Source organism: Zonotrichia albicollis, chromosome 23, assembly GCF_047830755.1.
Source record: "Zonotrichia albicollis isolate bZonAlb1 chromosome 23, bZonAlb1.hap1, whole genome shotgun sequence".
NCBI classification, from domain to species: domain Eukaryota; kingdom Metazoa; phylum Chordata; class Aves; order Passeriformes; family Passerellidae; genus Zonotrichia; species Zonotrichia albicollis.
In genome coordinates, this window is record NC_133841.1 from 4,460,950 (window position 1) to 4,484,187 (window position 23,238).

Below are 23,238 nucleotides of genomic sequence, written 5' to 3' on the forward strand. Positions count from 1 at the left end.
TCCCCTTGTCATTCCAGTCATTTACACATATAACCAAATCCACAGGATTTGCAGTACATTGTAAGGTGTGTGGCACAACTAAAAAGTCCAAATGGACTTCCAGATCTTCACAGCCCAGATCTCCAGGAGGTGGCAGAAGAGCTTTGCTCAAGATGATGCTTGGTCTTGGTTCAGAGCAAAATACAATTCAAGCCTAAGAAAATTGAGAGCCAAACAGACCCAAGTTTTTCTTCCTGCTCCCACTGTTGTCAGTTGAATTAAATCACATTTGGAATTTCAACCCAACAAAACAGCTCTGGACACTGAATGAAATAAAACCTCAAAGCCACCACAATATCTGACCCAAGCAAACTTTGTCCCTCCCTTATTCATGGCACCATCTCTAAAAACTCAGTGCTGAAGGACACCAAAAGGATTGACATCAGTGTTGCCTCAAACTAAAACTATGCTCAAGTCTTTTCCCAGTCCTCAAATTGGGCATTTGTAATTATTTATTTATTTCTCATCAGTGTTCATCATTTGGTTTCCAGCCCTTGAGGCTGGGCTGCCTGGCAGGGGTTGGACAGGAGTGTCAGGAGGGGCTGAAGGGGGCTCTGAGTTTAGCAGAGCAAAGCTGGGGTACATCAGATGTCCTTGTCCAGATCTGGTTTAACAGTGAACAGCCCAAATTCACTCTAGCCCAGTTCCAAACACCCCACCGAGCCCAAACCCACCCTGGGGTACCAGAGAATGAACCATCTCTTCCTCAGATCTTCTCCAGCAGCTCTAAGCCACACAGGACAAAGAATTTCCAAAAGTCCCCTTTGGTACATGAAGAAACTTAATTTTCCCTGAAATTTGGTTTTGTCCAGTTCTTATTCAGTGATTCCTGTGCAGTTTTGATAAGAGCAAGAGGACAGAGTGGTGTCTCCTCCACTTGCTTCCCAAGGAATGGGATCCAGCTCTTTTCACTGAGTCCCTGTTTAAATGGGAATGATCCATGTAATGGCATGGGATCCCAAAGGACCCTCCCAAATTGGGGTATTCCCTCCCTCTCTGGTGCTGGACAAGGCTGGAGGTCAGTGGGGCAGAGAGTTTGGGATCAATAGTTCAACCAGAGCAAGTTCCCTGCTCATTTCACCCACAATGCCAATTTTAGCTTATTTGGAAGCTTTTTCATTGAGTGCTCAAAATTGAGACTCGTGGGAAGATTTCAACTCCAAAAGGATTAAAAGCAACATATAAATAATGGTTCTGCTCTTGGGTATTTAGGAGGTAAAAAAAAAAAGTAAGGCTAATTAAGCCTATTTGCAGTATTATGCCTGTCATAAACTCTTTAATTCAGTTCAAGTCAACTTGAGCCAGAACAGGGATAAAAAGGAATAAAGCCTTTAAAAGACCTGTAGCTGGTGAGAGGGAAGTGGCCTCCAAACATCCAGTTAATGGCTTGATCTGCTCAGAGACTGCTCTGTGCCAGCACTGGAGGGAGCAGAAGTCAAAAACAGTTGTAAAAACCAAAAGGGCAACAAAGTCAAGGTAAAGAGAGTGTGAGAACATGTTTCTTACTGTGGGGAATTGCTCAGAACAGCTGTAAAGAGTGGCTGAGCGGCCCCACTCCTGCAGATCCACACAGGCAGATCCCACACCTCTGAGGAGAGCTCCATCCTACTGGAATTCAGCCCAATTCCACCTGTGGATGAGCCCATCTTGCTACCCAGACCAGCATCTTCACCCCTTAGACTGCCAGTGAATTTGGGTTTGAGTTTTAGGATTCCCATGTTCTTTGCAGCACCAGCCCATCTGCACTCTGGCTGGTTTGTAGGAGCATCTCAACTCAAGGCTGGAGCATCTCAACCCAAGGCTGGAGCACCTCAACGCTGAGGTTGGAGCATCTCAACTCAAGGCTGGAGCATCTCAACACTGAGGTTGGAGCATCTCAATGCTGAGGCTGGAGCATGTCACACCGAGGTTGGAGCATCTCAACACTGAGGTTGGAGCATCTCAATGCTGAGGCTGGAGCACCTCAATGCTGAGGTTGGAGCATCTCAACCCAAGGCTGGAGCATCTCAACACCAAGGTTGGAGCATCTCAACACCAAGGTTGGAGGAGCACAGCACTCATTTGGTGCTCACCTCTGCCCTCACCCCGCAGCAGAGAGCCATGTCCCCGTCCCTCTGCTGCTCCCCTGGACTCGCCTCACCCCTCGGGGCTGTCCCTACTGCTTGCAGCTGTAGACCACCTCCTCCTGCATGCACTGCTGGCACTCCACGTAGCAGCACCACTGCACCTGGCAGTGGCACGAGAAGGTGACCAGGCGGCTCTGGGTGTTGTAGCCCCGGCCGCAGCACATGCTGTCGCAGTTGCCCTCGCGGGAGCAGGTCCTGCCCGCGGTGCCCAGGGAGTATTTGCTGGGCCTGCAGAAGCTGGGTGAGTCCTCCACGTACACCAGGTCGGTGGGGCGAGGCAGGGCAGGCTGCTTGCCCGAGTGGCCGTGTCTGTGTGGCCCTGCCAGCTCCGAGTGCCCCACGGCGTCGTTGGTGGTGCTGAAGACCTTGACGGCGTCGTCGTAGCGCAGCTTCAGGAGCCGCCCGATCTCGTGGAAAGGGGAGAGCTGCTTCCAGCACGTCCGCACCGCGCACGAGCCCGACACGCCGTGGCACTTGCAGGTGGTTTTGAGGCCGTTCTTCACCGCCTGGTGAGGAAGAAGAGTGGTGGTTATTACCTGCCAGGGCCTAGTTCTGGTAGAGGCAGCGGCTCAGATCGCAGCTGCAAGCACTTCAGTTTTATTGGCATTGTTTCTAGGCGATGGCGGAGAAAATGTCAATAATAATTTTTACAAAGCAAAACAAAAAAACCCAAACAAACAAACAAAAAAAAAAAAACAAACAAAAAAACCCACCAAAACAAACAAAAAACCAAAACTAAAAAAAAAAGAAAACAAAAAAAAAAACCCCAAAAAAACCAACACAAAAAAAAAGAACCCAAAACAAACAAAAAAAACAAAACACACCAACCAAAGCAGAGTAAAAGCTACAGATTTGACAGGAGAGCCAGAGAGTGGATAGCCTGAGGATAACCAGCTGAACACCAAATAAGTTCTTAATAATTCTATTTGGCGCAGTAGGAGTAGTCAATCATAAAACTGAGTATCTCCAACATGGTGGATTCCTTTAGGTGTATTCAAATGAAGACAGTGCTCTAATTAAACAATCAATTTGACTCAGTAAATGGAAGACAATGACGAATCAGTAGCCTGTAACCTGCAGTTCAAAATGTTCAATCTGATGATCTCCCTGTGACAGGACTCGCTCCATAGCAAGTCACCAGCAGACTCATAATTGATCCCAAGAGTTTCAGTCTTTAATCTGCTTCACACATGCCACCAGCTCTAAGCTCCAGCTGTTCTCAGAACCCCCTGTGGCCCTGGCATCACCCCTGGAGTCATCCAGCTGTGGAGTTTCACAGCTGTCACCGTGCTGTGTCTCCCTGTCACCCAGCCTGGGACCACTGGAGGACACAGGATGCTCCTCTTCATGCATCTCCTCACACAAGAGCTCAGGAGACTCTCAGCACCACAAGGCCGAAGACAGACAGGTGAAGAGTGTGTGAAAAGTGATTTGTGAGCAAGGCACTGAAAATCCCTCTCACACACAGGATGGGCTGGAAGAAAAGTCCCAAACTTCATCCCAAGCCCGCCAAGGCGCAGCTCCTACCTTGATGCCCACATTGGTGTTGTGGATGTCCACCTTGGCCCGCAGGTCTTTGCCGATCCTCTTCTGGCCCAGGAACTTTTTGAGGAACTTGGTGCTGTACTTGAGGTTGTCCCCGCAGACGCCCCACTGCCAGGCCTTGCGGTTCTCCAGGCCCGGGGAGTCGTCGCAGGTGCAGCGCTCCATGCGCCCTGCGCTGCACGCCCGCGCCAGCGAGTGCGTCAGCGCCGCCGAGGACACGGCGTACAGGAAGGCTGTCTCCTTAAAACCTGCAGGGGACAAGGGTTGCTGGTTGTGGTAAATAGGTATGATCCATGCTGACAAAATTGACAACGGTAATCAGTATTGATGCAATAATTAATATTTGGAAATAATAAAAGAGTTGGAAGGTGTAACGCCGTAGCAGACTCTATGGAGCTTACCAGAGCGCCATGGAGGATTGAGATTTAACAGCAAGAACTGCTGAGTCATGATGAGACAGCAAAATAAGCTCCTGTCTCCTAGCTTATCTCTGTAACCTCATAGGTCCCTTTTCCCTGACCCTTACTATTGGACAAGTTTGGATCCCCCTATACCCTATAAAAAGGGGCTGTTTTAGCCCATTGGACAGAAGAAGAGCTGTCGCTGGAACCCTTCACAGACTCCCCAAAATAAACCATCGCTGTGGAACTGCCAGGACCTCTCCTTCTCTCTTGCATCTGCTTCTGCCTCAGCCAAAGGCACTCTAGCAAGCAAGCAAAGAGCTGAAATCCTAAGAGAGCTGAGAACCACCAAAGAGCTGAGAATCACTGAGCTTGCTAAGGGCAGCCTGCGGCGGCTGCGAGCTGACTGGGTATTGGGGCACTCTGTCTCCCACAGGGACTGAGTTATCCGGACTATCACTCGTTGATAAGGCTGAGATCGGGGCTTTATCATATAATGCCAAGAAAGAAAGGGAGAGGAGGGGTTCCACCCCCCTTTTCCTGCAGATGTTCAAGGACAGGAAAAAGCAAGAGATAACAGTAACTAAAAATTAACAGAAAGAAGGGAAAATCTGGTTGGGTCCCAGGAAAATGCCATTTATAAGAGATTTATTGCTTTGATGCTTAAATGTAATATTATGTTAGTCTCGGATGCCAAAATATTTTTATTTATTTATATTTACCTCCTCTCTTTTTCAGCCCTAGGGAAAATCTTAATATTTCCTCTAGAGTTCATTTGCAGGAAAAAAACCACTATTAATGGGAAATTGTTTAGCAAGTCTAAAATTTAGGAATTAGTGCAAGGGAAAGAGAGACAGGTGACTGATCAATAGCTCTGAGTACAGGAATGGATAAGACCAGCAAAAATAGAAAAAAATTGGTTTATGGAAGATGGAGCACTTATACATTGCATGGAAGAAAACATAATGAAGCAAACACATATTCCACATGGGAAAATTCCAAATTTCCTTCCACATCAGAAGGAAAATCTGTTTTCCCCAGTAATGGAAGAGAGAGAGACAACCACAGAGACTTGACCTAGACTTGGAAACCACTTCTAGAATTCACCAAGTCCAACCTCAAATCTCTCCATCATTCTGTTCCCTCAGAGAATTCCCATCCTGCTGTAACAGTGGATCAGAACACTGAGAGCTGAAATCTGAGTCGTGTCCACCATAAAAACGACCAAGAGAGCAGGACAAAGAGCTGAAATCTGAGTGATGTCCACCATAAAAATGACCAAGAGAGCAGGACAAAGGTTGCCAGCAAGAAGAATGAAAAATGTGGCTAGTCATGAACATAATGGAGAGGCCTCATTAGTGACTTCAGAGCTCTTTGGAACTGCAGAATTTTAGATAAAGATCTACCAACAGCATGGACATGAGGGGATAGGTGGGAAAATATGGAGGAGACAAGGAGATCAACCAACAATCTCTTCCTGCCTCAACATTTTGGTTGCCATAACCATTGGACAATAATTTTCAATTAATCTTTCTGGTCGATGATCCTCTACAAAATTTCTCAGGGTACTCTAAAGATAATGAAAGAATGTCACCAAATCCACCAAAACTTTTGTAAAAGCTGGAATGGGACGTGACCAATGCAGGCTGTGGATGGCAGCATGATGCTCACACATTTTCCAACAGTGCCTGACCCTCTCCAAAGGAGCTAAGAGGATAACTGATCCTTGAGATCCTAAATCTGCTGAATCATTCCAAATGCTTACCAGATTCCCAACACCCTCTCTGACATCCCAGAGGTGAGGAGAACATTCCAGAGGCCCTTTCCCATGCCATGAGGAGCCAGCAGGCCCCACAGCCCCTGCTAAATCTGACTCTGTGGATCACCACACTGCTCCTTGCTATTTCAGATGCTTTGGTCTCCCCATGTTTTCCTGGCCAGTTTTCAGCCCACTGGAAATCAGAGGCCGCTGCTGTGGTCAGGCCACTGCAGACAGCAGCAACTGCAGATACCCAGCAGACTCTGAAACGTCTCCTTTCTCCTTCAAACAAAGCTTCAACATCACCAGGCTTGTCTGGAAAGTCTAAGATGATTCCCTCCACTCTGCCATGAGGAATCAATCACCATTTAATCGTTAATTCACAAAACTAATGAGGGAAGTAAAAGCTGTCCTTCAGCAGAGCAGCTGCTGGAGCTGGATTTTCATGAGGACACAGCACAAATGGCAGCAATCAGCTCCAAGGAGCACAATTTGGGAGCTGAACAGAGGCTGCTCCATGTGTCCTGCTATTTCTCCTCCCACAGTGACAACAGAGCTCCTGTCACCCCAGGCAGTGGGGCCTGGGTCCAAGTCTGGTTCTCGGGGCCTGGAGCCAATTCTGGGCTCTCAGAGCTTGGATTTGGGATGGGTTACTGCCCTGACCCCACTGAGTTCTTGTCAGGAACTGAATGGAACTGAAGCTCTCAGTGCAAGGAGAACATCTGGGTGCAGATGTCTCTGCTGGGCAGTTTGACTGCCAACATCCAGCACAGAGATGGATTTCAGGAGGCTGCAGCAAAGCAGATCCCTCTGGTAGGACCTTCCTTGTGTCCAAGCCTTGCCCTGAGCCCTCCAGCAGGATTTTTTTGCTCTGCAGACTATAAATACAGAAGGAGTTTGCTGCAATACACTGTTGTGTGCTGCGGTGTGCTCCAGACCACAGGGAAAATTTGTAATGGGAGGAGTTTTGCTGTGGGGTGACTCTGACAGAGGAAAGATGCTCAGGGTCAGAATTTTCAATGCTGTAGTGAAGGAATGTGAGTGTTTCAGAGCAGGTGGAGGAGGTATCTCTCCGAAAACAACAGCAAAACTAAAAAAAGATATAGAAATATAGAAAGATTTAGGATGGAAGGACTTCTGAGGTCTTCAGAACAACCTCCAGCTCCAAGCAGGGCTGGCTCCAATGCCAGCTGCTCAGGGCTTTTTTTGCTCAGAACAATTTTTTTCTCCAGATCTCCCATCATGGAAATTCTGTGTCTATGAGTCACCACTGCTCTGGATTCCTCAGGACAACAGGGAAACCACTGCTGGAAGGTCAGACTCCAACCAGCAGGAGGCAAAGGAGGGGATTAAGGGATGGAAGGATTGCGGAGCACTCATTTCTCAAGAATAATTTTGTGAGTGGCTGGCTCTGACCTCTTTGCTAAAGGTATTTATTTCCCATATCACTGAGTTGTTTGAGATGAAATCCTGCTTCACCTGACTCCCAGCACACCCAGGACACCAGAAGGGCATCACTGCTTTCCATGTTTTTATAAAGACACCAACTGCCCCTGTGCAATAAGGTGGCTTGAAATCATTTAATTATTTCCATGCATCTTTAAAGGAGTGGAGAAGGAATGCAGGAGGATTTTCCATGGATCACTGAGGAGTAAGAGGTGGCATGAGTGCTACAGAAGTGTTGCAGACAATGCAAAAGGAATTTCCCAGTTATACCCAGAGAACTATCAAGAGCAACAAATGATGCAGACTGGTAAAACAAATCTGGCATTTCAAGAGCCAGAAAACCCTTGGCTTATTTTCTGTTTGTTTACTTATTTTCTGTTTGTTTGGTTTTTGGCATCTCTAGAAGCAGGAAAAGCACTGATGATCCAGATCAGTCACAGAAGTTTTTCAGTTGGGATTGCAAATTGAATGTGGCTTTTCACCTGGCCCATCTCACTGGGAAGGACCTTTTCCACTCTCTTGTACTCTTAAGAGCATTTAAGACTGCTAAAAATCTGTGTTTTTCTTCATGGTTTCCCCAGGAGCATGGAGATATCAAATGATTTAAAAATTTCTAAAATGCCTCATCACTTACCTGGGTGACAGGAGAGAGTTGCATGACCAACAATTTCCAAGAAAGTTCCAACAAATGTCACAAACAGATCAAAAGTGGCAGCTGAAAGCCATGCTCATGTTCTTTATGAAAGAAACAAACCCCTTTGCAAGCTAAAGGAAAAATGAGAACTAATAATTGCTCCCAGCAAAGTGTCCTGTCACACAGGGGCTGCACACAGCATACCTGGCTGTATTAAATCATCATTTGATCCTTAAGATTGTGTAATAAAAGTTTTCAAACACTTATCCCCATCTGCCAAAACAGGTTTGAAATTACAGGTGATATTTTATTTTGTCAGTCAGGAGCCCATGGAAATGTTAAGGCATGCCACTGCCAGATAATTAAATGTTTTCCAGCTATTTGAAGATGAGGATTATTCAATTGTCATTTTCAAGTTCTTTGAGGTTGATGAAGGCGCAGATGTGAGACAGACACTCAAAATTATCATGAACAGCTTCTTCCAGTGCTTGCTAAAAAATTCACAGTAGAGCCTTGCAATGAAGAAAATCTGACCTTGTATGTGGTGACCTAATAAAATATTAAGTTGATATTTAATGTAATAAAAATTGATATTTTAAAAAGGAAACATTAAAAAGTTTCGATCCCAATGTTAATTAAAATTAGCATTGATTTTCATCAAAATTAATATTGGCTTCTTCAGGTCTTTTTTTTAAAAACATTAAGTTGCTAAACATTATCCAAGGACAGAAACTCAATAAATCTGAAGGCTGAAGCTTAGTAAGTGCTAATAAAAGTTATTGAAGGGCTGAAGCTCTGTTACAGTCAAGCTCTGGTTGGATCAGGACAGGTCTGGCAAACCCTATATGCATTCTCTGGCAATTTTTATTAGGAAATAATTTCAGTGTCCATCATCTTTGTGTTTTTTGCAAGCATTGGAAGGATTTATTATGTTCCCTTCTACCTCAAATCCAGACCTCACAGGACAATTTCTTCATCTGAAGCATTTTGGGAAACAAAAACCCAGTGGGTCTTCTGTCCACTCTGCCCAAATTTCTCCAAATTTATGGGAAAAAGTCTTAGGAGAGATTTGTCAACATGCACTGAGATGTCTGCATGCAGATAGTAAACAGGTTTAAATTTTGTATTTGAGAATAACAGGGGTTTACATACATGAATATCTAAGGCACTAAAGGGATTTTTTTTTTTAACTGACCCTGTGGTGGAAGAGGTTTTACAGTGACTTCTGTGAGCCAGAGAAAAGTTTGAGAAGCGGATCCACATTTACCTGTGAAAGAATTTCCTACCAAGGTTGTTGACGAAGAAAGAAAGAAGGAGAAATAAGAGAAACCTGCAAGTGCCTGTTCCAATGAGAACTTTGAGTAAAGTGGGTAAAGTGTAAATTTATGAGTTTTGTAAGAATATATAAAAAGCATGCATGCCATAATAAAAACAGTTTGAAGCCTTCTGAAAATGGAGTGTGGCTTTGTGCTGTCTCCATCTCTACCACGACATTGTGTGAGATGTAATTTGGGACACTCCAGAGTTTCCCTGGACACCAATGGTGGAAGAGGTTTTACAGCAATTTCTGTGAGCCAGAGGATCCATGTTTACCCCTGAAATAACTTCCTACCAAGCTCCTTGACATAAAAACCAAGAAAGAAAGAAAGAAGGATGAATAAGAGAAACTTCAACTGCCTATTCCGATAAGCACTTTGTCTGAGTAAAGTGTAAATTTATGAGCTTTGCAAGAACATACAAAAAGCATGCAGCTTGCAAAACCAGTTTGAATAGTTATGAGCTTTCTAAGAATGGAGTGTGGCTTTTTGTTGTCTCCTTCTCTACCATGACATCATGTCAGATTTAATTTGGGACACCCTGGGTGCTGCAGCCAGAGTTTCCCTGCACACCAACTGTGGAAGGGGTTTTACAGTGACTTCTGTGAGCCAGAGAGGAGTTTGAGAAGAGGATCCATGTTTACCTTTCCTACCAAGGTCATTGACCAAGAAAGAAAGAAGGATAAATAAGAGAAAACTGTGACTTCCTATTCCAGTGAGCACTTGGTTTGTCTGAGTAAAGTGAGTAAAGTGCAAACTTATGAGTTTTGTAAGAATGTATAAAAACTTTGTGTGCCATAATGAAACAGTTTGAATGAAGCCTTCTGAAAATGGAGCGCGTTGCTTTGAGTTGTCTTCATCTCTACCACAACCTCATGTGAGATGTAATTTGGGACACATTGGGTGCTGCAGCCAGAGTTTCCCTGGACACCAACAGGGGTTTTGCAGTGACTTCTGTGAGCCAGAGAGAAGGTTGAGAAGAGGATCCATGTTTACCTGTGAAAGAACTTCCTACCAAGGCTGTTGACCAGGAAAGAAGGATAAATAAGAGAACCCTGCAACTGCCTATTACAATAAGCACTTTCTTTGTCTCTGGTGACCAATAAGTGTAAACTTATGAGTTTTGTAAGAATGTATAAAAAACATGCATGCCATAATAAAAGAGTTTGAATGAAGCCTTCTGAAAATGGAGCGTGTGCCTTTGTGTTGTCTCCATCTCAGCCATGACCTTGTGTGAGATTTAATTTGGGACACCCCAGGGGCTGTGGCCAGAGTTTCCCTGGACACCAACGGTGGAAGAGATTTTACAGTGACTTCTGTGAGCCAGAGAAGAAGTGGATGAGAGGATCCACATTTACCCCAAAAGAATTTCCTACCAAAGTCATTGACATAGAAACCAAGAAAGAAAGAAGGATAAGATAGAGAAAGTTCAACTGCCTATTTCAATGATGACATTGTTTATCTGAGTAAAGTGAAAATGGAGCATGTTGCTTTGCGTTGTCTCCTTCTCAACCACAACATCGTGTGAGATGTAATTTGTGACACCCCGGGTGCTTCAGCCAGGGTTTCCCTGCACACCAACTACCTTGTACCTCTCTTGAGCAGGCTGGGCCGTCCCTCCAGGCTGCAGTTCCAGCGCTCGCTGCGGAACTGGAACTGGCACTCGAGGACGCCCAGGCGGATGGCGTCGCGCAGCGTCTCCGCCAGCCCCGGCTCCCTCCGGCACAGCCGCCTCTGCTTGCGGGACAGCTGCAGCAGCTCGCACTGCTTCACGTGGCCCTGGCCCGGGCCAGAGCCCCCCGGGGCGCCCAGGGATGGGAACTGGGTCAGGGCTTCCTTCCCAGTCAGCCTGGAGGGAGAGAAGCGGGAGAGGAGGTGAGTTAGGGAGGAAATCACTGGGAGTGATGGGCTAGAACAGAGACTGGGCAGAGCTAAAAAAGTAGGGGTTTATTAAAAGGCAGCAATAAATCCACATTGGGCAGTACAAGAGCCCAGCCAGGGCAGCACCCCAGGTGAACCACAATGGTCACAAAATGAACCCAAGATGAACCCAAATGGTCACACAGTTAGGGAGGACATCGCTGGGAGTAATACCTTGAGATGGATGGCCTGGAACAGAGACTGGGCAGAGCTAAAGAATAAAGCAGGGATTTATTAAAACACCTCAATAAATCCACCGTGGGCAGCACAAGAGCCCAGCCAGGGCTACATCCAAGATGAACCAAAATGATCACAAAATGAACCCAAGATGAACCCAAATGGCCACACAGTTAGGGAGGACATGGCTGGGAGTGATGCCCTAGAACAGAGATTGGACAGAGCTAAAGAATAAAGCAGGGATTTATGAAAAAGGCCTCAATGAATCCACCTTGGGCAGCGCAAGAGCCCAGCCAGGGCTGCACCCCAGGTGAACACAAATGGTCATAAAGTGAACCCAAGATGAACCCAAATGGTCACAAAATGCTCCACTCATCTCAGGGTCTCTCACTTTTATCAATTCTGCTCCATTTGCATATTGGAGTTAATTGTCCAATGAATTCCAGCCTATGAAGTCCTGTTTCTGTCATATTTTATGAAAATTCCCTTTGCCAGGATTTTTCTCCTGAGAAGCTGAGAAACTTCAGAAAATAATATTATATTATATTATATTATATTATATTATATTATATTATATTATATTATATTATATTATATTATATTATATTATATTATAGTATATTATAGTATAGTATAGTATAGTATAGTATAGTATAGTATATTTGTTATATTTATGCTATTTTTATTAATTATTAATAATTATCTGATTGCTTAAAATGTAGTCTAGAAGTTGCTTACCAACAGGTGCATCTTTGATTGGCTCCAGGTGAGTTGTTTTTAATTAATGGCCAATCACAGCCAGCTGTGTCAGACTCTCTGAGTCTGTCACGGGTTTTTATTATTCATTCTTGTCTAGCTTTCTGATGTCTCCATTCTTTTTCTTTAGTATAGTTTTAGTACATCAATATAAATATAATGTAATATAATATAATATAATATAATATAATATAATATAATATAATATAATATAATATAATATAATATAATATAATATAATATAATATAATATATCAACCTTCTAAAAACTTGGAGTTAGGGCAATGTCAGCAGGAAATAATTATATAAATTATATAAATAATTCCATTTCTCTGTTGGAGGCTCCCAGAATCAAGAGTCTCACAGTCAGAGCACAGACACAGCTCCCAAAACGCATCTCTCATCCAAATTTCAGCTTAGACAAGCAGCAAAGGAATTAAAGGAGGTGCCCAAAGCCATGCAGGTGGCACAGCTGGGAGCAGAAACCACTCTCAGAGCCAGGACAGCCCCAAAAATTGCCCAAAAATTGCTTTGCAGGCTCCCACCACAAGTGCATTACATCAGGGCAGAGCCAACGCAGGATCTGATGGAGATCAGAGCATGCAAACATTTGTACAAGATTAAATATAAAATATGCAGATATTTGCAGTCAGGCAAACTGCATGGTTTTGGATGATTTAGAGTTTATTATCTACAGATCATACAGCAAAGAAAGTGAACTCTTTGAATTAATGCACACCTGCTTGCAATCTGAAAGAACAATAAGGATCTCCAACTTTATTTCTCTCTCCTTTTCTAAGCCCTTTGCTAAATTCATCTATTTCCTTTAATCTCCTTCCAGCCACATTCCAGCTTCTTAAGAGACTTTTAATGAGAGCCTGTTCCTGTGCAGTGCCCGACATCCTCTGGATCTGAAAGGTCTTAAAAACCAGTTAAAAATATGCCTTTCCTACCTCTCCCAAGTAAGGAAAAATCAAAGCAGCCCACAACAGGATTCCATATCTGATTTCAGGGGCCTTTCATGTTCCACAGAAATATCTGCACCCCTGCAAGCAGGCTTCAGGAAGGGCTGCGAGAATGTGAGCCAGGACAGATGGAACTAAGAGCTGTGCAGAGCATAGAGGTGCCCAGCTCTGTCAAAAAACAGAGTTTTCATCCTTTCAGAAGCAGCACAATTTAATGCTCCCCATTTTTCCCTGAAGATGGTTCTTCTTTTTGTACCCCCACTGCCTGCAAAGGAGGTGGCAGAAAACCCCAGAGCACCCAAACTCTAAATCTCCATCATCAATATTGAGATTTAACAGTTGATATCAAAGCTCTTTGCTTTCCTCCCTCAGAGCTGTCATCTCAGCCCCTCAGGTGTCTCTATGCCTGTTCTCCTCCAGGTTTGCTATCAAGTTTCGGCTCCTCACAATGAGAAAAAGCTGGAATTAAAACCTCAGATGGGTTCTCATGATGCTGTGAGTCAGAATCCTCAGAGATGGATTGTTTGCTGCAAGCCCTCCCTGGGAGCAGTAACTGATGATGTGTCCAGGTCCAGACTCATTTTTTAAAAAAGATATCTCCTGAAATTCCACAGAGAACAGGAATATAAAATTCCTGCAATCAGAAGAGCTGCCAGTTTGGGAGGAGAGAAGTGACCAGGGCAGAGCTCTCCACCCTCACTTGCTCTGGGCATCCTTGGTTGGACTCCTTCCATGAAGGAAAATGAAATATTTCCATGTGGATCCCAATTCCAGTCTATTCCTGTTGGGATGTTTGTTGCCAATCCCTCAATTTCTGGGACTCAGGCTCCCCTGTTGGGGGAGACCCTTCTGGGGTGGTTTTGCATCAGGAAAGAGAGACACACTGGATTTTTATAGTCTTGAGGTTCTTGTTTATTATTATCTTATCTAAAGTTTTGCATGCTGTCCACACCAGGCTCAGCACGCTGGAAAAACACCACAAAAATGGCCAACAATCTCTTGTTCCAAGGTCTTTTAAAGCTAAATTATCCAATTAAGACACCTGGATTCCCTTTTAACCCAATAACTGATCCCAGTGTGGATTTTTCCGCCCAATTACAAAATGCCACCCAAACCCATGAAGAAGAAGGAAGAAGAAGAAACCCAGGAGGACACCCTGTGCCCTCCATCTTGCTCCCATTCACAACACACTAAAAATCCCAAAACCTCAATTTCTCACCAGGTGATACACCTACACTACTCTCTATCATCTATTCCACACTTTTGTGAATTTCAGTCTAGCTTTTTTACTCTTTAACAGCCCCAAAAAATCCTTCCAGAGAGAAATGAGCAAAAATTGTGCAGGAATTTCAGGGTGAGTTCTAAAGGAATCTGCCCATGGAGCAGGGGCCAGCCTGGCCCATGGGTGGGACACGTCCCAGCCTGTTCCTCAGGAGAAGGCTTTGATCAGCTTTGGTGCTTCCACCTTCCCACCAAACCTCCTGCCTGGGGTGGGTCTGCTCTGGGTTCTGCCCTGGGAGAAGCTCTTTGCCCTCCAGCACATCCCAAATGCCTTTTCACCTTGTGAAATATGAACAGGGAGAAAACAGGAGGTTTTTAGAGTTTTAATGAGGTCTGGAGGCATTCCCAGCACCTGAGGAGCTGAACATCATGAGAGGAAAAGCACAAAAAGGAGGGGATGCTTTAGAGGAGGGTGAGGGAGGATTGAAGCAAAGGTGGAAGCAAAACCAGCTCAGAGGGAGTGAGGAGGTGAGGACAGTGCACACTCCTGGATTCCTGCATCCAGGCAGCCCAACACAACCCCAACAACAGCCAGGCCACCTTTCACACACTGCTTTTCTCTCCCTCTCCTCAAAGCAAGGTTTAATTTCCCCCCTGTGACCCAGCACCAGGATCTGCTCAAGCACAGACCCCAGTGAGCTCCAGGCGCTGGGAATGGGCTCAGAGCTAAAAAAATTGTCCTAAAAACATAACACAAAAATTGCTTCCCATTGCCAGATGGAAGTGATGGATGAGATATTGGGCAGGAATTGTTCCCTGTGAGGGTGAATCTGGCACAGGGTGCCCAGAGCAGCTGGGGCTGCCCCTGGATCCCTGGCAGTGCCCAAGGCCAGGCTGGGCAGGGCTTGGAGCAGCCTGGGACAGTGAAAGATGTCCCTGCCATGGGCACTTTAAAGGTCGCTTCTAACCCAGTCCATTCTGGATTTCTCTGGATTTCTCCATTGCAATGCTGTGTTCACTCTGGCAAAGCTTTGTTTTGTGTATTTAAAGGTGAGTTCCATTTTTGCTGCACTATCCCACACACTTCATGCTTCACCTTTGCCTTGATGGAATCAAACTTGGCATTTCCCTCACCCTTTGAACCAGCAATGCTTCACCTTTGCCACATCCCCAGAAGAAAGGGCTCAGCTCCTGTCTCTGCACGTTGCCACCCTAAAGCCTCCTTCATTTGTCCTTAAATCTTTGCAGGTTTTCTCCATTAAGTGTTTGGAAAGCCAATATTTGACCCATGTGCCTCAGTCTCTCCTTTTTGGCTAAACTCAGAAGCAGATCACTGACCCAGGGTCCCCTCCAGCTCAGTAAAAATTTAGGTGTGACATTGGTTTTTTCCAAAAAGACACATCAAACATTCTCTTCTAAAATATTCAAGTCTATCAGTTCAACTTTGTATCTGAAAGCACCCATGTATCACACTGCTCATCACCATCTAACTCACTGAGTTCTTAGATTTGGGGTTCTTCTTTTGGTTTTCAGATGAGGTGAGAATACACAGGGAGAAAAAAAACCACATTGAAAATTGACCCTACAGCCTCAGATCCTGAGCTGTGCACAATAAAGAGGCAGCACACGCAGATTTCATGTGCTTGTACCAAATAAAATTTTAAAAAGCATATTTAGAATAAAAAAAATTTAAAAAATTAAAAAATTAAATTAAAAAATTAAAAGCACATTTAAAATAAAATAAAATAAATAAAAATTAAATTAAAAAATATTTTAAAAGCACATTTAAAACCAAATAAAGCACAAAATTCTGTGTGCCTGTACACACAGAAATGTGCTTCTACCAAATAAATCATTGGCACAGAGCAAAGGATCACCCAGGCTGCTTGAGCAGTGGTCAGCGACAGCTCCGTGCTGTTATCTGCACAAATTCATTCACTTCCCTGTGCCTGGAAAGCCAAACTCTCCTTGCAGCCCAAGTGTGGGCTCTGATTGTGATGGCATGAATTAAAACATCTGTATTGTCTCACATGGCATTCACATGGGACTGAAAATGGAATAAAAGTTTTTAAATTCTGGGTCAGAAAATGGATTAATCCAACACTTCAAGGAGTGAGTGAGTGCTGACACTGACTGAGAAAGGGGAGCACTCTCCAGCAGATGCTTCCATGTGAATTAGGCTGAATGATACAATTAAGAAACTTAAAATCCAGATTATTTTATGCAGCAGAAACCCGTCCTGAGGAGCAGCTCACACAGGAAAAAAGGCAAAAAAACCCCAGAACACCTCTTCATCTGAAAATCAAAGTAAGAACCCCAAATCTAAGAACTCACTGAGTTTGGTGGTGATGAGCAGTGTGATGCATGGGTGCTTTCTGATAGAAAATTGAGCTTATAGACTGGAATATTTTAGAAGTGAATGTTTGATGTGGCTTTTTGGGAGAAAAACCAATTGACCCAGCCTGTTACAAACCCATCTCTGCCTTTATCCCAAGTTAATTAAAAGGTGTGGGGAGGACACAAACCCAGGTACTCCTGTATCCCCTGTGTCCCCCTGTGTCCCCTCTGTCCCTGTGCCCCTTGTGCCCCCTGTGTCCCCCTGTGTCCCCTCTGTCCCTGTGCCCCTTGTGCCCCCGGTGTCCCCGCCGGTCCCAGCGCTGCCCGGGGGATGCTCCGGGGGCGCTGCAGGTGCGCGGCTCGCCCGGGACCCCCTGGCAGTGACGGGGACGTGCCCGGGAACCGGAGCCGTCGCTCGCCCTCCGCAGAGCATCGGCGGGAACAGCGCTGCCACCGCCCGCCGCTGTCACAAAGGAGACCCCGAGCTGCTCCAGGTCACCCTGAGATGCTCCTGAACACCTCGAGCTGGCCATGGACACCCCGAGCTGCCCACGGACGCCTCGATCTGCCCCAAGACACCTCAGGCTGTCCCAGGTCACCCTGAACTGTCCCAGGACACCCCGAGCTGCTCCATGAACACCCCGAGCTGTCCCAAAGGACACCCCAAACTGTCCCAGGTCACCCGGACCTGCCCCAGCTCACCCCGACCTGTCCCCGAACACTCCGACCTGCCCCGGTCACCCCGAGCTGCCCCAGGACACCCCGAACCGTCCCAAAGGACACTCTGAGCTGCTCCTGAACACCCCGAGCTGCCCCACGGATATCCAGAACTGTCCCAAAGGACACCCCGAGCTACCCCTGGATACCCGGAGCTGGCCATGAACACCCCGAACTGTCCCAAAGGACACCCTGAACTGCCCCAGCTCACCCGGAACTGGCACATGGACACCCCAAGCTGCCCCAGGTCACCCCAAGCTGTCCCAAAGGACACCCCGAGCTGCCCCATGGACACCCCGTCCCCCTCCCCGTGTCCCGGTTCCTCCCCGCTTTCCCCCGTTGGGTGCCCGCGGGCGGTGCTGACCCGAAGTAGGCGGCGGCAGGCGGCGGCGGCGGCAGGAGGAGGAGGAGGAGGAGGAGGAGGATGCGGCAGGGCTCGGCGGAGTGCATGGTGCGGGCGGTGCCGGTCCCAGCTCGCTGCCGGTCCCAGCCCGCTGCCGGTCCCAGCTCGCTGCGGGCCGCCCGCCGCCGCCGCTCTTTAAGCGGGAGGCGGGGTTGGCCCCGTCCCGTCCCGTCCCGTCCCACCGCCGCCGGGAACCCCCGGGGCTCCCTGGGGACCCGCCGCCCCCCCAGCGCTCGGGGACGCCGCGTCGGGTGCCGCCATCCCCTCCGGGTCCCACCATCCCCATGAGATCCATCCATTCCCTCGGGATTCCTCCACCCCCGCCGGGTCCCTCCATTTCCCGGGATCCTTTCATTCCCATGGGATCCCTCCCTCCCGGCGGGATCGCTCCATTCCCCCGCGATCCCTCCATTCCCATGGGATCCATCCATCCCCCGGGTTCCCTCCATCCTCTGGGATCCCTGCTGGGTGCTTCTATCCCTTCGGGATCCCTCCAACCCCTCCGGGTCCCTCCATCCCCATGAAATCCATCCATTTCCTCGGGATCCCTCCATCCCTGCCGGGTTCCCTCCATTCCCCTGGAATCCCTTCGCCCCCTCGGAATCCCTCCCTCCCGGCGGGATCGCTCCACTCTCCCAGCATCACTCCATTCCCCCAGCATCCCTCCATCCCCACCGGGTCCCTCCATCCCCGTGAGATCCCTCCATCCTCGCGCAGTTCCTCAATCCCGGCGGGATCCCTTTATCCTCACTGGGTCTCTCCGTCTCCCCGGGATCCTTCCATCCCTTCAGGATCCCTCCATCCCCACCTGGTCCCTCAATGCCCGCGCAGTTCCTCTAATCCGGCGGGATCGCTCTATCCCCTGCTGGTCCCTCCATCCCCCTGGGATCCCTCTATCCCCGTAGGATCCTTCCATCCCCATGGGATAACTGCATCCCCGTGGGATACCTCCATTCCCCCAAGATCCCTCAATCCTCGCCGGGTCTCTCCATTCCCGTGAGATCCCTCAATCCCCATGGGATCCCTCCATCCCCCAAATCCCTCCATCCCCCGGGGCTCGGCTCCAGCCTCCGGGATGCCCGCAGTGCCACACAGAACAGCAGCCGTGGGTGTGGCAGAGGAACTTCCCCTTTCCAAGGCTCAGCGCTGCCTTCGGGCACTTGTTAGGGCAGGGAAGAGGTGAAGAGGCACCTGCTGCACCCAGCAGCCCCCAGCACATCCCTCCTGTGCTCCTCCTCGGTGCTCTGCTGCTGGTGGAGGTCGATCCCAACACATCCCAGCTCCCACAGACACGTGTGACCCAACCTGCATTGCACAGGTGGCATCTCCTGGAAATGCTGGGGGCAAGGAAACCCTTTGGAGGGCTCCAGGCAAACTCCCATGCCAAGACATGCAGATGTCAAATCTAGACAATCCCTCCAGGCAAAGGAGGTTTAACACTCAGTCTGATCCACCCAAGGGAAGGCTTTGATACCCAGCTTGATCCCTCCAGGGGAAAGGGGTTTAACATCCAGCCTGATCCCTTCAGGGAAAGCTTTAACATCCAGTCCAATCCCTCCAGAGAAAGGGGATTTAACACCCAGCCTGATTCCCCCAGGAGAAGGGTTTAGCACCCAGCCCAATCACCCCAAGGGAAGGGTTTAACACCCAGCCTGATCCCCCAGGGGAAAGGGGTTTAATACCCAGCCTGATCCCCCCAGGGAAGGGTTTAACACCCAGCCTGATCCCTTCTGCAGGGGAAGGGTTTAAAACTGAGCCTGATCCTCCCAAAGGAAGGGGGTTTAACACCCAGCCTGATCCCTCCAGGAGTAGGGAGTTTAACATACAGCCCGATTCCTCCAAGGGAAGGTGGTTTAAGATCCAGCCCAATCACTCCAGGGGAAGGGTTTAACATCCAGCCTGATCCTCCAGGGGAACGGTTTAACACACAGCCCAGTCACTCCAAAGGAAAGAGGTTTAACACCCAATCTGATCCACCCAAGGGAGGGCTTTAATACCCAGCTTGATCCCTCCAGGGAAAGGGGGTTTAACACCCAGCCTGATCCTCCCAAGGGAAGAGTTTAACACCCAGTCTGATCCCTCCAGGGGAAGGGGGTTTAACACCCAGCCCAATTCCTCCAGTGGAAGGTTTAACATCCAGCCTGATCCCCCCAGTGAAAGGGGTTTAACACCCAGCCTGATTCCTCCTGGGGAAGGGTTTAACACCCTCCAGGGAAACGGGTTTAACACCCAGCCTGATTCCCCCCGGGGAAGGGTTTAACACCCTCCAGGGGAAGGTTTGATACCCAGCCTGATCCTCCCAAGTGCAATGACACAAACCTTCACAGAAGAGGTCAGTAGCAAATTTCCAGACCTCCAAAAGTAGTCATTGGGATAAAGGTGCAATGCCTACTCTTGAAAACACTCCTCCAAAATGCCACAACTGTGGAGCTGCAGGTGTGCAAGGGTCTGGACAGACACATGAAACCAGTCAGGCAATGGGCGAGTGTAGGAAATGGGATTGTATTGTAATTAAGAAATAGTTGGCTTTTAATTGTGATGGCATTAATTATAACATTGTATTGCAAGACTTGATCAGCTTTGTCCAGCATTTATGAGCATCCTTAAAACATGAGATCTGAGCAGACATCACTTATCTGAATAAGTTTGTTTAAAGTTAAAAGTTGTTTATTAAATATTATTTATGCACTGTTAAACTTCAGAAGGAGAAATATTAAATCTATTACATAAATAAACTATAAATATTATATTAAAAATATAATATAGGCACCAAAATGGGCTGAGCATCCCTGAACCCTGTCTCTGCCTGGCTGGCAGAGATCACAAATATAAATTTGTGATTTTAGGAGAGGGCTTGAGGTGAGCAGGAACAACATCAGCAGTCAGCATCTCACACCAATCCTGCTGCAGGAGGAAGAGGAAGCCCTGCACTCCTCCCCTGCTCTTTTCTGAGCTGTGCCCCTGGTCCTGGTGGCACAGGAGGTTGAGATTTGGGAAGGGAAGGAGAGGAAGGTGCATGGCTGACTGTCACAAAAATCTGTGGCTTCACACAGGGGGTGAGATGGGAGTAGTAGATACCATGAAAAATGGGGTGAAGAAGGGCAATGTAATTGTGTCAGCCCTTTCAGAGTTCCCCAACACCCAGGACTGTCCCAGGACCCTCCTGGCTGCCCATGAACTGCTCAGCTGCAGTCTCACCTCAACCTTGTTGCCCAAATATTTAAGGAGCAGCAAAGTTGCATTTCTGTGCCCTTCTGAAGAGGTTTTCTCCTCCCTGCTCTTGGCAGGGCTCATGGGATGAGACACAGAGATTTGCTGATTTTGTCCCTCCTGTACAGGGATATTTGCATTAAAAAAACACTTTTGATGCTATTTTTCCAAAGAATCAAGAACAGTTTGGGTTGGAAGGAACCTTAGAGCCCACCTCACTCCTTCCCCTGCCATGGCCAGGGACACCTCCCACTAACCCAGAGTGCTCCAAGCCCTGTCCAGCCTGGCCTTGGACACTGCCAGGGATGGGAGATCCACATTTTCCAGCCAATTGTACAAAAATGGCTGGGAGAGGGAGTTGCTTTTGATAGCCCTCTCATTTTTGACTCCTTGCTACCACAACCTTAGGAAGAGGACACAAGACCCCAAGGAGAGACCACAGAGAGGAGGAGGTGGCAGGGGAGTGCCACCACCATCCAGCCCTTCCTCAGACTCTGTCTGAGACACAAGCTTTGTTATCATTCATTCCTTTCTATTCTCAGCTTAGCTAGCCCTCCGATGAAACCTTTTCTTCTTTTAGTATAGTTTTAATCATGAAATAATAAATCAAGCCTTCTGAAACATGGAGTCAACATTCTCATCTCTTCCCTCATCCTCAGACCCCTGTGAACACGGTCACAAGATCCCTCCTCCCTGCCCCACTGTGCTGCATCATCCTGTGGCAGTGGTGCTTGGTGCTGAGGAGAGAATCAACCCTCAGCTCATTGCAGGGAATGTTCTGGAGCTCTGCAGCTTCACCAGCTCCCCTCAATGGCTCTGTAACTTCATGGTTTGGGGATTTCCTCTGCTCATCCCAAGGGAATGGTGAGGAGAAGCAGCTATTGCCTGTGAACAGCCTGATTTCATGGTGCTTTAATGGAGATCAGATCAGGGGTGCTGGGGAATAGGGAAAAGGGTGGAGAGTCACAGCAGCAGGATCAGAGCAAGATCAGAGATCTGGAGAAGGAGCTCCAGGGCTGGGATCCCCCAGTTTGGGTGAGAGACAACAAATGCAGGAACAGAACTCATCCAGACCTCTCTGATAGAGAATGGAGAGGAACTTACAATTATTATCACATTAAGTTAAGCCATCAAATAGCATTTAGAATAGCTTATTTAAAATAAAATAAGCCCCCCACACACTGGATGCTGTCCCTTACATAACCAGGACATTGTCACCAGGAGCTCTGGGACTGCCAGTGACACCAAGCCAAATGTTCACATACAGTTTAAGGAGAAACCATGTAGATTTATGGAAGGAAAAACCCCTCACTGTCACTAAAGCCATCAACACTACCTTGGGCTGGGGAAGTCCCTAAGCTGCAAATTCTTGCTGTCTGGGGAATTTTTCAGGAGAAGTCTCATTTACGTGCACATTCTGTTCCTGTGATTTTCCCAAGGAATCTGCTTTTGCACAGTATTGCTGCTGGGCAGGAGCCAAATTTCAAAATCCAAACAGAAAATCGGGGAAATTGTGAAACAGATCAAAAGAAAAAATCAAATTACAAAGGTGGCGGAAAATGAAAGCGGAGGGACATGTCATGGATCAGGAAAAATGCAACCCTGGGGAAGATGAAAGGCAGAAGGGAACATGATGAGACTCCTTGGGAAAAGCCCAGTGCTCCCTGACAGCATGCAAGGAGCTGGTGGGGATTTCCTGGTGGAGCTTTGGAGCAGGGCAGGGCTGGATCCACAGTTCCCAGAGTGGTGGGAAGTGCCCTATGTTCCTCTTTGTGCCATGGAGAGCAGCTCAGCCAGGGCAGGAGACACTGCTACCGCAGCAGGGTCCAACCTGCACGCACTCAGAAATGGAAATCCTGGATTTCCAGTTCCTTTTGGCAGGATATTTTGGTCTCAGGACATTTTGAGGGGAGCCATGGTGGTGTCACCTGCCCTGATGAAAGGGACAATGGCCTGTATTGGGTGGAGAGGCTGCAGCCTGGCAGGGAGGCATGAGCAGGTCCCTGTCCCCAGTATGGGGCTGGAACTTGATGATCTTCAAGTCTTCCAACCCAAACCATTCCCTGATCCTGTGATGAGGACCCAAAATGAGGAGGAAGCGAAGCTGCATCTCTCAGTTGTGATCAGACAAGGGTTTAAACTAAAAGAGTACATTCAGATTAGATATAAAGAAAAAAATAAGGGTGGGCAGGCCCTGGCACAGGTTGCCCAGAGAAACTGTGGCTATCCCTGGAAGTGTCCAAGGCCAGGTCACACAAGGGTTGGA

The 23,238-nt window shown here is 47.5% G+C and overlaps 1 protein-coding gene across 1 annotated transcript; it reads right to left on the reverse strand.

Annotated features, from left to right (window-relative positions):
- Positions 1-2,133: 2,133 nt before the first annotated feature.
- On the reverse strand, positions 2,134-17,809 carry WNT9B (Wnt family member 9B). The gene is made up of 4 exons (XM_074557883.1): positions 17,724-17,809; positions 10,859-11,115; positions 3,693-3,958; positions 2,134-2,671 (listed from the first exon to the last, which is right to left on the reverse strand). The coding sequence occupies exons 1-4, from the start codon at positions 17,807-17,809 to the stop codon at positions 2,195-2,197; spliced, it is 1,086 nt and encodes a 361-aa protein (XP_074413984.1). The 3' UTR covers positions 2,134-2,194.
- Positions 17,810-23,238: the final 5,429 nt, after the last annotated feature.